Source organism: Diospyros lotus, chromosome 1 (genome assembly GCF_014633365.1).
Source record: "Diospyros lotus cultivar Yz01 chromosome 1, ASM1463336v1, whole genome shotgun sequence".
NCBI lineage: Eukaryota > Viridiplantae > Streptophyta > Magnoliopsida > Ericales > Ebenaceae > Diospyros > Diospyros lotus.
Genome location: NC_068338.1, coordinates 34589712 through 34605138, shown reverse-complemented (window position 1 = coordinate 34605138; position 15427 = coordinate 34589712). Strand labels below are relative to the sequence as shown.

The following is a 15427-nucleotide window of genomic DNA, read 5'->3' as shown; positions in this document are numbered from 1 at the left end:
TTTGTGATTGTACGGAAACCTCTAAAGATTCTGTAAATATTTATATAAAAACTTTACCTAGCAATGTGTTATTTTTCTTTAAATTTTAATTAATATCTATTTGAGTATTAATTAAACATTGCGATTGCGTCCATAGCATGGGGTAGGAATGCAATAGATATTGTGTTAAACTCTTGAGGCTTTGTGAAAAATACAAATATTTTCAAAAAATTAACTGAAGTTTAAGAGTAACACTTTGTAAGGGTTTTTGATGCATGGGATTTTTCAAACTTGTTACGCTCTTGTGAGTGTTAATATCATGCGGAATAGATCGCACCATCGTTTATTGGGCTTATTGATGACTTTTTATGAGAAACGCAGCCAACAATCACTCTTTTAATTTCATGTAGAATGTTAATAAAAGTTATCAAATATAAGCATTTTTAGTAATCTTAATTAGAGAAATGTTAATCTAACATAGGCATATAGGGGGAGGGGTTTACACCTCTCTCCCTTTCCATTTTATTCACGTCGAATAAATGTTATGTTATTTGATATAAGTAACGTAATAATTTTGATCTTAATTATGCATTGAACGTTTTACTAGATTATGAATCTAAAGTTAAAATTTCATCACAAGTGTAGTACTGTTTTTGGAAGGCTTGTTCTCTTTTAGGTTATTTCATTTATATATTGGTGAAGTTGATTATGATGGTTATCATACTGTTATTATTATTATTATTATTATTCCAATTCGGCAATTCCCTCTCTTCAGCATTGGCCTTCACCTCTTCAAGTAAGTGTTCTAGATCGAAAACCAGCCGGTATAAATATCTTCATTGCTAGCGTAGCCCGAGCTGCGAGCTTGTGGACTGCTGCTACCTATGTGAAAGAGCTTCCAATTCCATTGTCTGTCATTGGATAGATAGGATTTAATGCCTTCAATGAGTATGTCGACTGACGCTCCAGCTTAATTAATTGTCTAAAGGGTTGAGCTAATCCTCGACAATTCCAGACAATAGAGGCCCCTTGGGGGCAGTGTAAGGTCTACCCCCTACAGAACTAGCATCAATTCAGACACAGACCTTCCTGTCCTCCGTCCTCGGTTATTCTTCAACTTTCGTTCTTCTTCCAGTAATCATTCTCCTTCTGGGTTGCCATCGTTTTGATCCCTTTTGTTTGGTTAGTTGCTTCCTCAAACTGAAAGTCTTTGTGCAAATGATAAAAAGCACGAGGTCTAAAAGTAAACTGTTCACAAGGTAAAGGTAAAGCTTCATAAAAAAGTAACCGGACCCTCATTCAAACAGAGCAATTGGGTTGGGTTATAATAGGCCCCAATCTATTAAAAGCTTCCTTCTACTAGTTATGGCAAATAACAAAATTACTTTAGCTTCAAGCTTGGAAGTTATAGTAGATACATGCACGAGGGAAACCGTAACGATGCAGAAATTATAAGCATAATATATGTTGAAGAAATTGTTCGATTTTGCTAATTTAGTGAAACATACCAGAGGAATTATGGGAACCCCATGGAGAACCTTCAACACCATGCTCTTCATTTTGTTTGTATACATACATAAACATAGTATCTACACAATCCATGCATCCGTCTTCTCATTTGCTTTCTACTAGCTAGGTTCCATGTACATTCTCTTCAGAGTATCATCCTAGTTCTTCTTTTCTTCAAATGTATCACTAGGTGCCTGTCTACATACAGTTGGAATCACATGTTGCTAGGGGTGACATCTACATGATCGAAAATTCATCATCTAGGCCAGCTAGTTCGCCTTTTAGACTATGCTGTTGGATGATCAATATAGACGCAGTGGTTGAGAAGTCAGAAGCTGAAAGGATGTCGCCGATGGGGCCTAGCTCTGGACACTCCTCCCAGTCATTCATCCCGGCAGTCAAAACCGAATTCACCCTTCCTCCTCCTCGACCCACTATGAAGAGACCGTACTGCCCTTCCATTGACCTTAAGGCAGAAAAGGTTTGCCCCGAGTTCACAAGATACTTCTCCATGTAAGCCACCCGCCCTCTGGCCACATGCTTGTCATAGAATTCAGCAAAACACTCGTCATCAAGCTTCATCTCTTCTTCTTGCTCAGAAGTGTTCGCCCTGGGTCTTCCAGGCCTTGATGAGCCATTATTGTCTGAATTAGCATCCAATAGGAACCTTGTGACTGTGAGTTTCACTCCATGATGTAGCGCCACACGACCTGCATATGCTAGTGCTTCACGGTCATCTTTGCCCCCTATGAAAATAACTGCTGCATAGAGGGAGACTCCGGATCTTGATATTCTGTTTATCGACCCAAGTCCCCGATCCACTAGTATCCCTACAGAGCATGGGGCATGACGAAGAACCTGCAGAAAAACAGAAAAAAAAACTCATCAAGTAAAGAAGTTAAGAGTTCAAAACATTCATATAGGATTGATCGACAATTCAGTATAATCATGGGCTTCGCAGTAACTTACCGCGCAAAAAATAGGTGGTACGTAGACAACAGACATTGGAAACTCATGAAGCCACAGAAGTATTTTCTGGCTTCATTAGGCCATTCTACTGTCCAAATCTTATCAAGTAATAGCTTTTACAATCTCACAAAAACCTCCTTTGCTCACTTTTTTACAGCACATGTTTTTAATGGGCACTGGGAAACGTGTTCAGAGGAGTGCGAAAAGCTAACCTTTTATCCCAGTTACCAAGTATAATAGCATCAAATCAAATACTTAGGCTACTATACTATCAAGACTTACTTCCAAATTTCTTTGATCCTATATCGCCTATACTACTGTCGTTTCTTTTCTCTAAATATTGCTTTGAAGTTTAGTTCTAACATGTACAATGCCCAGATTACTATCAGGTTTGTTATTTCTAGATTTGCTTTCCTGCATGCAAGTATATATGTTGTCATAAAGTGGTTATTTCTGATTGGGATACCTGCCACTGGAAGATGGATACGGACATATTAGAAGTTATAAAGTGGTGTCCGCTATGCTGGCTGATATGCAATAATAAATGCTTCTCTTTGTAGGTCTTCCAGAACTCAAAATTTTAAAATGGAAAGCACTCTATTTGCAAGCTGAGAATTATTGGGAAACGTTGAAAAGCTAGAGTGGAAGCTCGCCTTAAGTGTCTATACCGTAACTTTAATATTTCACAGAATGAGAATATATAAGAAATACATTTCTGATGGGCATCATATTGACATAATATGATGATGGACCTAAGAAAAACAAAACAGTACCATGATGAAATATGGGAAAGTAAGCATGAGGAAGTTAAGATTACTAGAATTATTTCTAGGGTTTCTGGAATGACAATAAGATTGATGCAAGGATTTCTTTTAAGCCATTTTTACCTTACGATTCACATGCCGAAAGCCGGAATGACCGATATTTAGTTTCCCATCTGCCTGCTGATGCTTGTGGAATGGGACTACGAGGAGGGAAACGAGCAAGTCCTCTGCTAAAATGCTGATATCCTGATGCAGGTTATTAATTGTTGCAAGGGCAAGCGTTCGTCTAAGGTTGATACCTTCACCATCTTCATCTAGATAAGTTTGGATCTCCTTGGTAATTTGCTCCCTCATGTCCATCACTCCCTGGTCAGTCACAGTCACAGCATCCATTCCTTCACCGTGGGCCACCGTGCTTGCTATTCTGTCGGTTAATTCGATCATGTCGGTAACATATACCATGATCCCAGGGTCAGGCGTGCCTCGAGAAATCTCCATGAAGTTGATGGCAGACGTGACATTTTGAGGCCCCTGAAGGCATAGAAGAATGCGGAGCTCATTTGTGGGGTCCAACCATTGAAGTGCCATTCTTTGGGTTGGGGAACGTTTCCTTGCACGTTCAATAATTTGTGCCACAACCAGTGGTTCAAAGATGATGGTCAAGAAGATCCCAACTAACATTGCCATGCTAGATGAAGTGGACACGATTTTATTCTGCAGTTGATGACAAGGACAAAGAAAATAATGGTAAGATTGAAAGGACAAATTATAGTTGGAGGTCTAATAGATCGCATAATCCAGCTGTCACAATGTCAACACTTCTAATACTAACACTTGGAATTGTCCCAAATTATTTCACGGTGGTTAATCTTTTGTCTATTTCTAGGTAGGAGGAAATAGCCATAACAAACAATTCAACAAATAGCAGTAAAGAGAGGAATAGAGTCTTACTTTCGCAGCAATGATAGCCAAGTACACTTGAAGATGACCCTTAATATTGAGGAGTAGCCCAATGGAGCCTGATTCTAGCCAATGAAAACCTAACATCACCCCAGTGACCATGGTTCCAACAACCTTCCCAACCGTTGCGATCAACAAAAGGAAACATAACCTTGTCCATGGGCGGAAATGGTTACCTTCAAATCCGGTTAAATGAACTTCGGCCCCCACCCAAAAGAAAAGAAGTGGGTAGAAGATGGTGGTTAAGAAGTAGTTAATTTTAGCAATCATCATCTTTGATATCCTTCCTTCTCTGGGCATAAAAAGGCCAGCCAAGAATGCACTTAGCATTGAGTTGAACCCGGCTATTGTGGGTGAGCAACCGCATACAAAGACAACAAATGCGACCGAAAGGATTAGGTGAGAGCCTTTCATCGGTTTCCCTTCTGGGTTTTCATTATTAACCCAGTTCATAAGCAGAGGTGTTAATTTGGCGGCCATAAGCATTTCAACGGCCAAGGTTGAAAGCATAGCAATTATGACTTGTGATTTGCGGAGTTCAAAATGTTTCATGGGATCAAAAATAAGGAATCCTATTGCAAGGAGGAGAGTGGAAATCATATCAGATTGTACTCCAGTTGAAACCACAAACCTCCCTATGTCTGATTTGCCAATCTTGAGATCAGTGATTAGCCTGGTTAAGAGGGGAGAGGCAGTGCCAGAGAGAATGACAGAGAGGGAGAGGTTGAATTCGGTATTTTGAACATCAGGAACCTGCAGAAATGAAGTTACTGCAAAAGATAAGATGAATGTGGAGATCATGCCAGTGCAGGCCACTTTAGTCTCCCCAGTTGGTGGTTGAAAGAATATGCAATGATCTATTTCCAAGCCTAACACAAACATATGGCACACCATACCAAAGTCAGCTAGATAATTCAGTGTTTTGTTTAGTTCCTCGCTGTTGATTTCTTTACGTATAAATGGCACGTGGGTTAGAAATAACCCTACCTGCATATGTACACAGTGAGGGTGTTAGAACTAAATATAGCATATTGGCATTGTGATGTATTTCTTAAAAAGATGAATGAACTTTCATGCATTTATTTTATTTTACTGCTTCAATACAACACCACTTTCTTAACATCCAACAAACAATCCAAAACTTGTCATTCCAAAACAAATGTGCGTATGCATAACAAAGAATAAGAAAAGAGAGAGATATATAGAAAGGATAAAAAAAACCTTATATATATGTATGTATAGTTCCATCAACATAGATTGAAAAGTAACTTCTGTTTGATTATTGTTGTTACCATGTGTATTGTACCTTGCGATTTTTAGAAAGAAAGGAAGATGAATGTAGCTTGAAGCATTGATTAAATAGAGAAATTGTATGGACCATGCTAGCCACGTAGACTATTTAATTACTAGACTCGCAAAATAGATTTCAAGCCCATGTGCACCCTGATATCAACTAGAACAATCGACATCACCTAGAAAACGAAATAACTTTAATTCCACTAAATAGAGAGAACATGAAACAAGAACCCCTTCAAGGCCTTCTAAATCAATTTGCTTTGAAACTTTAGGCCCAGAAATGTATGGAGAAGAAGACGCTATAGAAACTAGAGGTAGTCTGAATACACAAGTGTGCGCGTTCTTTGGAAATCAAAATGAAAATGTTGATAGTTAAAACATTCTCTATAACCTTGCATCTTCATCTTCCATTGAGATTGTTAAAATCATCTCAATTGTCCGCATAGAACCCATTTGGTTGGCTTTCAAAAAAATAAAAAAGTTTCTGAGTTCCTGAACAATATATAAATTCAATAGAATGCTTTTGGTTAACAGATAACTGTTTTCTGCAAATTAATCTCAGGATACCCAATTTGTTAGACAACAAAAGAAAATAAGGATTCTTTCCACGTTCCCGCAGTTTTCCGGTTCAGATTGACAACAAACAAAACAAAAGCACGCAGACCAACACCAAACAAGTCGATATGTTCTAGTTCTCCCAGTGCTTCATCTCTCCATTCTAAATTTCTAATCCAACCTCAACTTCCGTTCTCAGAGAAATCAAAAGAAAACTGAAAAAGGGGAAAAATTGTATTTAGAAAATGAGAGAAAGGGGAGGGGGCATACGATGAATTCTGACAATATTCTCGGTTGGGACAAGGGCCTGAAGAGGGTGTAGACGCCATTGCACAAGAAGACGGTGAAGAAAAAGCCCAAAACATAGACGGCTATGGTCTTGACATTCATTGTCAATACAGTGGTGCATCGAGAATCGACTATTTGTTGCAATGCGGCGGTGTTCTCGTCCAGCAACCCCATTTTCTTAGTTATATATGTGTGTCTTTCCTCGTTTCTTCCTTTCTTTCAATCACCGATCAAAACCTGTATGTTGAATTCTGGCTGGTTGCCATTGACGGGCGCATATCATTGTTAAGGAATGTGTATGATTAGGGAGAATTTCAGATGGTTGTTCTTTGATCAACACGAAGCAGAAAGAATTTGGGAGAGAGAGAGAGAGAGAGGAGGAGGAGGAGAGCAGGTGTTTGTTCTTCCTCTCCTCCTCCAATTAAGGATCTTAAAATTCTAAAATAGCAAATCATGTAAGAACACCTCTTCAATGAGAATGTTTTTCTTTTAATGTTTAAACAATCTAATTCTTATGGTTATTATAATATATTTATTCTATTATATAAACAAATAATCCATTTTAATGTTATGAAATTTTACCCAAAAAAATAAAAAATATAATTTTAAATATTAAGTATATCATTATGTTGGTGACACCTCTAATTTCTAACAATTGTCGATAATATTTTTAATTTAAAAAATCAATCAAAGTTCTATAGTGTTGATTAATCTCATTTATTTTTTTATTATATTAAAATATAAGAGTTAAATTAACTCAAAAATATAATTATATAAGCATAATCAAAATAACAAAAAATTTGATTATCAGATAAAAAAATATTAAAAGAGTTAAATTAATTAAAAATATAGATATAAAAGTATGATTAAAATAATAAAAAATTTAAATAACTATATAAAAAAAGTATAAGATATGAATTTCATCTCTTCATCTCGACTCCAACCATCACTTAGCCCAAAACCACCGCTTTTAGCTTTTGTGATGGCCATTTCTTTCACCTTCTACTTGTAGATAAAAATTGGCCAAGACCGACAGACATGGCCGCTGCAACCTGCTACTTGTGCCGCATCGCACTGCCACCACTCTCCCAAAAAAATAGCTCTCGCCATTCTACGCCGCAACGAAGCCATGACTAGCAAGTCGGTGGGGTAGGAAAAGGGCAGTGAGGACGACCTGTGCCATTGGGCTCGAGGGCTTCATCGGAGGAGACCCAGTGAAGTTTGATTTGGGCCAGTGACTGTCGGTAAGAGTGTGCATTCGGTTATAACCGAACCGAACCGCCCGATTTTAACTAACCGAATCGAACCGACCTTAAGCATATAACCGAATCGAACCGAACCGAAAATCTACACTAACCGAATTAACCGATTTTGAATTTGAGCTAACCGAACCGAAAGCCTACCCAAAAAATCAAACCAAACCTACACAAAAACCGACCTAACTGAAACTGAATGGCAAATAATTAACATTCATTCATTCAACCTTGATTACTAGCAGCCAAATACGAAAACAACAATGTGTGACATCGAAGATTGAATGACAGAAAATGAACCAAAACTGGTGTTTTGAGAATGATATAAAAACACAAATTCTACACCAAGAGGACTTAGAGGAGGACTAACCGATTGACATCAATTCCACCCATCAAGGGAACAAGAAATGTAGGGATCATCACAGCAATCCCCAATGCCAAGATATAGTGCTGTAAACATATCGCAATTGCCTCCCTTGTTGAAGGACATAAACAAACTTGAATCAGAAACAAATTAACAAATGAACAAACTAAATCTGAAACTATAATACCCGGAAATAATTTGAGGATAAAAAAGATATTTGATAAAGGGCATAAATGAAATTTTGGAAAAAATAGGGCTATAGAGTACACTAACACAGCTTTGAAAGACCGAATTAGTCAGAGGGAGTACCCCGGACCCTAGATAGCCAAGGAAAATGGTATAGTATCAACGAGTGATTTAAATTATGATTTTTAGTGATAAAAGAAATAAGATCGGGAACAATTTTTGGTACAGCAAAAATACAGCTGCTAATTAGGTCGTATTACCGAATTGTTATAGACGATGTCCGAAAAATCAACGAAGTGTGTCTAGGACTAATATTTGATGTATAGAACAACCCTTAAATGGTTTCAGGTCGAATCGAGTGGATTTGAGGTCAAATCAATCAATCGAGCCTAAGTGTAATTTTTTAAAATTGCCCGAGAGAGGTCAAAACGGTAATTTTTCAGAAGTTTCAAAGGAGAAATGAGAAGTACTAATCTTGAGGGTCTTAGTGATGGTGTTGGAAAGATCAGGGGCTTGAGGATAAGGGCCAAAATGTAAAAGGAAGTTCAAGGGGAGCCAAACTGCAATTTTCAAAAAATTACTCAGAGATGGCAGATCTGGCCGCGGATTTGGCCGAAAAATCTAGCGATTTGGCAGCCTATTTTCGTCAGGGCATGGGCAAGGACGGTCTAGGAGGTGTGTGAGAAGAGTTTTGGCCAGAAATCGGCCACGTGGGGGTGGGTTTTGGCCTATAAATAACCAAGGGTTTCGGACGAATTTGAAGCACCAAATAGCTCGGGTTTGAGGGCGAATCGAGGGAAGCCAATAATGGGCTTTTGATCCTTGAGGCGAGGGGAGCATTTCTAGAGAATTTCGTGAGTTTTCAAGTTGGTTTGAGAGAGTTTCAAAGGTGGCCGGAAAAGGGAGGCAGACCGCCGCGCCGCACCTGTAAATGCTCGATCGGGGGTCTTCCCGGTGTCCTTTGGGCCTGAAACCAGTGGGGTTGGGATCGACTCTTCGTGGGCTTTCAGGGGGTACCGGTTTTGGGGGCATCGGAGCAATCGCCGGCGACCAGCTTGCCGGAGAAGACAATGCACGTGCAGTGCACGCACTATCCTCACTCGCAGAAACGCGCCTGGGCACGTGGGGGCGCGTGCCACATAGGTAATTTTTGATTTTTTCCCAAAATTCTTAGAAAATTATTCTATGAATTATTATGTAAAAATATTTGAGAAAATAGTTGTGTAGATATTTATTTTGGATTATTAGAGAAGAAAATGGGAGAAAAATATGAGAAAATTAAGGAAAATTATAATTGTTGGATAAATGTGATGATTAGGGTGTCTTGGGGGTTGATATGAAGTAACTCGTGCGAAGTTCGAAGTGGGCACGTAAATCGAGGCGTACCGCGCTTTTCAAGAAGAAATTCGAGTTGCGCCTAAAGGTGAGTGGTTCTACCCGAAAAGACTTATAGTAGCATGTGAATGGTTTACTTTGAGTGTTCATCCCTATGCCTTGGTTTATTGTGATGGTCTGTCCAAACGGTTATTTACACATGCATTGAATTTCGTACGATTGCATACATCGAATTGTTGATTTTAAGTTATGCATGTTATGATTTTTCGGCATTGGCATATTGTGTTGTCCATGTGGGACGTTTGTTGATTTTAAGTTATGCATGTTATGATTTTTCGGCATTGGCATGTTGTGTTGTCCATGTGGGACGTGGGTTGTTAACCTGTGATGTAGTTCTCGAGTGTCAACACTCGAAATGCGTGCCAAGGGTTAATGCTATGTGACGCACTTGGGACGGGGCTGAGACGGACTTCACCCTACGGTACTCAAGTGACGGGGCTGCGAGTAGACACCACCCCGGTTGTTGGCTCAAGTGGCGGGGCTGAGAGTGGACACCACCCCAAGTTCATTTGAGCAATAGCATTAAGGCCGAGGTGTCATGGATTTCGGGGATAGTGTTGATGTGACACTCTTGGGGCTAGGGTTACATTGGGTTTTGGAATGCTTTTGAATAAGAGCGTAAAGCCTAACAATGACAATGGGGTGATTCTCGGGTTCATATGTCGAGATTGTCCCTCTTAAGCAGGATAGGTTTGCCAATGGGTCGGTGTGATCGTGTCGCCTTTAGAGAGATTGCATTTTCCCTGGTTAGGGCTAAGTGCTATGTGAGATTCTCTTAGGCTAGGGCGTGTCAGGATTTATCGATTTTATATATGATTTTGCATATCTGCATGAAAATGTTTTTGAACTCTCACTTAGATGATTCAGCATCTAATTTGGACTATGTCCCTGGAATATTCAAATGTCCAGGTGAATGCAGTGGCGCCAAGGGAAAGAATGTCATCGAGATGTAGCTGCTATGTTTAGTTTTCATAGGTTTTGTCTATGAATACGATGTTCAGAGGTTATGTAATATTTTGATATTTTTATGTGAAATATCGATTCGGTTATTATCTGTAAAAGGAAATTGTCAGTTATATATCATTGAGGTTTCGATCTTACTTCCGCTGATGTGATTGATATTACTTGTCTTAGTCTATTAATTATTAAATTTTGATATGCTAAGAAGGTACGATCAGGATTGTTGGGAAATAATTATAACGAGGGTATGTATATCGAGGGGCTTATGTTGTGTATATAATATATATATAAAAAAAATATTCTCGAAATCTCAAGATAGTGCACGTTGTGGGAAAACGGGGCGTTACAGAAACAAATTAACAAATGAACAAACGACAAATGAACAAACTGAATTCGAAACAAGTTAGGGTTAGGGTTTCAAAATCACTCACTCTCGGTCTCTTGAGAGAGAAGGGATGAAGGGGCGACGGCGAACGGACGAAGGGAAGGTAGCCAACGACGAAGGTGAGGTGAAGGGTAGTCGGTTAGGGTTCGGTTTGCTCTTGCCTTCGACGGGTGGGGGGTGACTCGAGAGCTATCTGGCGGCTAACGCAGAGGGGCTGGGTGTTGGGGAGGGAGAAGCCGACGACAACAGCGAGGTAAGGGTTAGCCGGTTAGGGTTCGGTTTGCTCTCACCTTCGACGAGTAAGGGGTGACTCTCGAGCTATCTAGCGCAGAGCGTGCGATAGGTGTTGGGAGGGGGGGAGAAGACGACGACGACGATGACGTTAACGAGGGCGTTTGGGTTCGACAGCAACGACAAGGTGAGGGTTAGCCAGTTAGGGACCTAGGGTTCGATGTTGTCGCCTTCGAATGGTGGGGGAGGGGGGGCGACTCTCGGGCTATTGGGTGTGCAGGGCCTGAACAATGAACTTGGGTTGGAGGAGGGGGGCGTGGAGGTGTGTGTTGGGGGCTGAGAAGTGAGAACGGGTTGCCGGTTCGGTTATTTGGGTTCTGTTATTTTAACCCAAATAACCGAACCGAACCAACTATCCAATTTTTTGTAAATTGGTAACCGAAACCGAACCGATTGTTAAGACTAACCGAACCGAACCGAACCGATCGTTTCGGTTCGGTTAAATCGGTTTATCCGAATTTTTGCACACCCATAGCTGTCGGACGAAGAAAAACACAAAGCCTTGGCCATCTACTCTCCCCACGAAGGTGGCTACGAGGGTCGCTACCTTACCTGGCTCTGGTCAGGGCCGGCTATGTGTGCTTTAGACAATAATTAATTTAGTCGTAGTTTAAAAAATAATAAAAATTATTAAAAAATTATTTTTGAGATGTAAAATTATTAATTAAATTTTTATATTTTAATTTAAAAAGTAAATCTTTTTTAATTGACAATATAACTAAATTATTTAATCTTTCTTATGATATAATTAAACATAAATAAATTTTTATTATTTTTAATTTAAGAAAAAATATTGAAACTATAGTAACAGAAATAATTAATAATATTCTATAAATTATCTATACATTTACATTTTTTATTTTTTTTATAAAATTTAATATCACAAGTGGTATTTTAATTTCTATAGTTATAATTTCTTTTAAAATTTTTAATTCTGAAAATAAATCTGAACCATTAATATCATATAGCATATCATATTTTAGAAAATTTTTAAAAGTTAATTTTTTTTTTCAAATTATCATCATCAAACAATTTTAACTTTTCTATATTATAAAGTAATTTTATATCAATTTTTTTTCTACAATTCCACTCCACCATTCCCATTCCAATTTTAATTGTCTGTGGGTAGATTTCTTCTTGTTATTCAATTTTTAAATAAGGATTGCTCATAATTGTATTTTATAATTGGAAGGCTAGAATAGGAGTTGTCACATTAGAAGCTATCATCTTTCTTCTATTTCTAATTTTCTATCTTTCTATCATTTTCTATCTCTCATTTTCTATCTTTCTATCCTTTTCTATCTCTCATATCACTCAAAAGTCAAAATTCAACATGAAACACTGAAGATATATTCTAATGCCTTTTGAAGCAGTAAACTTTTAAGGAAGGGTCGACAACAATTGCAATTTCAGGGCCCCTCATTTTTGGGGCGTTATATAGTGGCCCACTACCGGATAGTCCCGCTAGCATAGGATATCCGAAAGGAGGTCATCACAAGTGTGATATAGAACAATAACATACAACACCATAATACTATCCTTAGATAAATTCAGCGGAAGCTAACATAAAGGTTTACAACATCTTAGACCATAGTCTAAACAAAATGAAATACAAGGGCACTAACAAATTTTACAACATAAAATTTCCTCACACTTGCCCTCATCACAAATGCTAACATAGACCATCTAATTTGGAAGGTCTCTGTACACTTTTAACCCTGGGCTTTAGCCCCACTAGGCTCGCCCTCAACCACTGCTCTACTTGTACCTGGAATGACATGAGAGTAAACAAGGTGAGCCACAAGGCTCAGCAAGTGTATTTATAAAGCATAGAGATATAGAATCAAAGGCAGGGATAATCAAGATAGAATAAACAACTCTATGAGGAGATATTAGTATAACGCGACTCATAAGTTCTCGGTTTACATTAATTTCCCATGCTGTGATTATTACATATATTATGCACTCGTTCCCATGCTCATGCATATGCACCAATAGTAGGGAATTTTTCTGCATAATTCTCAAGGCTCTCACGGCCTATATATATATATATCCATTCATGAATATATATGCATCATGAAAATACATCAACAAATGATAACAATTTGAGCCACGCCTTCTGGGTTGATGGCCACCTCACCCGCGTCAAGCGCTCATAGGATATCCTTTCTCATCCACGGACTTAGCCGTCGCGCAAAATAATACGTGCGCAAATCAGTATAATCATGCATCACATATGCATATCCCCATTTCATGTCAATCCTCAATGATTAAGAAAAATCTCAAATCATGCTTAACATGCACAATTACATAAATTAAAGTGTGCACTATCTTATGATCACAGGGTAAATTTTAATACATTTATTGACTCATACTTATAGAAATGCCCAAACCAATATTTACGGTATATTTTTACCCCAATAATAATCGCAAGGAATCAAAATTTATACATGCAAGAAACACTAAATCTTCCATGACACTAGACCCTAATGAATAAATGTCATTCCTTAAGAAATGTAGGGTGACACAAAACCCTATTTAGATTTTTGCAATGTTCAACAAGAAAACGAATTAATATTGCAAGATTTATCGAAATAAGGAAAATAAAACCCTTTTATCCAACAATAAGGGTTATCAAGAATAATTCAAAAAAACAATGGAAGAACTATACAAAAATCATAATTTTAAACGTAGGAAGGATAGACTACATAGGAAGAGTTGAATAACAACATATTTCAGAAATTTCCAGATTTCAAGCATATTTTCAAAAATCCAATCTGGGCTCAATATTTGGTCAATTACCACAAACGATATACCAAATCAAAGCCTAATGAGTCTAGTTTCTGGAACATCAACTGGATTTGAAATCGGAAATAATCACAAGGAGATATTCCACAAAAACCGAAACAAGGCAGAATTTGTAACAGTAATTTACAGAATTCTACATAGAATTCAACAAGGTTGTTATAGGTACAAATCATAACCAAAAATTTCAAATCTTATACTGAATCGAAGCCCATGAAGTCTATTTTATATAAAAAATAAATGGATCACAATTTGGATATAACCACAGAGCATTATACCCCCAAAACCGAAGCAAGAACAGATTATTCAAAAATAGAGCAGAAAATTTCCAGATTCTGGGCAAGAATTTACAAGGATACTGTAGGCTCAAAACACAGCCAAAAATTCTAAAAAATTTTCCAAATGAATATTATCAAGTCTAGTTTATACAGAAACAAACGGATCTTGAATCGGATATAACCACATAGAGTTATACCCTAAAGAGTACAACAAGGTCAGTTTACTTGAAAACAGTAAAATTTCCAGATCTTAGCAGGGATTTACAAGGCTATAACATGATCAAATCTTAGTCAAAAAATTCGATTCTTGTGTCTAAAATGAATCTTAAGATGTCTAGTTTACAACCCAACAAACGGATCTCAATTTGGATATAAACACAAGGAGTTATAGACCAAAGAACATAACATGGTCAGTGAATCCGAGAATAAGAATTTAAGAGCAACAACTTAAAAATGAAGGAAACAAGCCTTCTAAGATGGAAACAAGGTTGAAGAACTTGCATTAAAAGATAATCAAGAGAAGAAGAACTTACACCATCATAAGGAGAAGAAGAAGAAGGAGATCTTGAATTTGAAACAAGAAGGAAGGGAACTTGCCTTAGATGGTTGCAAATCCAAAGAGATGAAGACACCCCTTGAAATTGAAAATTCCATAGTCTCCACTTAAAGCTTCAATGAAGAAGAACAATGGAGGAAGAAGAGACAATCGGGAGAGGGAGAAGAAGAAGGGAACAAGAAAGTAAGAAGAAGAAAAGGAGGGAAAAAATGTGGGAGACTTGTCTCCCAACTCCTTTCAATCCATCTCCCTTTTAATTTTCTCTAATTTGCCCTTCATACTAACACACACAATTCACATATCTCTTACCCATTTTGGTCATTTTACCATTTTCTTAATCTTTTTTTTCTTTTTAATTAAGATACCATTCTCTATGCCCATGGCCCAAGCCCAAGTCAAAATATATGGCCCAATCCAATTAAGGCCCAATGGACTTTTCTTGAGATTTGGGTTCAACCCAATTCATTTACACTTAAGATTTAATTATTTATCAATGGTCTAATTCAAATAAGGCCCAAACCCATTTAGCCCACAACTTTGAGACTTTTTCACACCAAATATTATTTTCATTAATTTATCCCCATTACCAACTCATATAATATTTTTAACAATTAATTAATAAAGGCAACAACTC

The 15427-nt window shown here is 37.8% G+C and overlaps 1 protein-coding gene across 1 annotated transcript; it reads right to left on the bottom strand.

The window, feature by feature from the left end:
* Nucleotides 1-1570: 1570 nt before the first annotated feature.
* On the bottom strand, nt 1571-6700 carry LOC127812332 (cation/H(+) antiporter 28). Its single transcript, XM_052352764.1, has 4 exons — nt 6303-6700; nt 4173-5168; nt 3345-3935; nt 1571-2346 (listed from the first exon to the last, which is right to left on the bottom strand). The coding sequence occupies exons 1-4, from the start codon at nt 6492-6494 to the stop codon at nt 1726-1728; spliced, it is 2400 nt and encodes a 799-aa protein (XP_052208724.1). The 5' UTR covers nt 6495-6700; the 3' UTR covers nt 1571-1725.
* Nucleotides 6701-15427: the final 8727 nt, after the last annotated feature.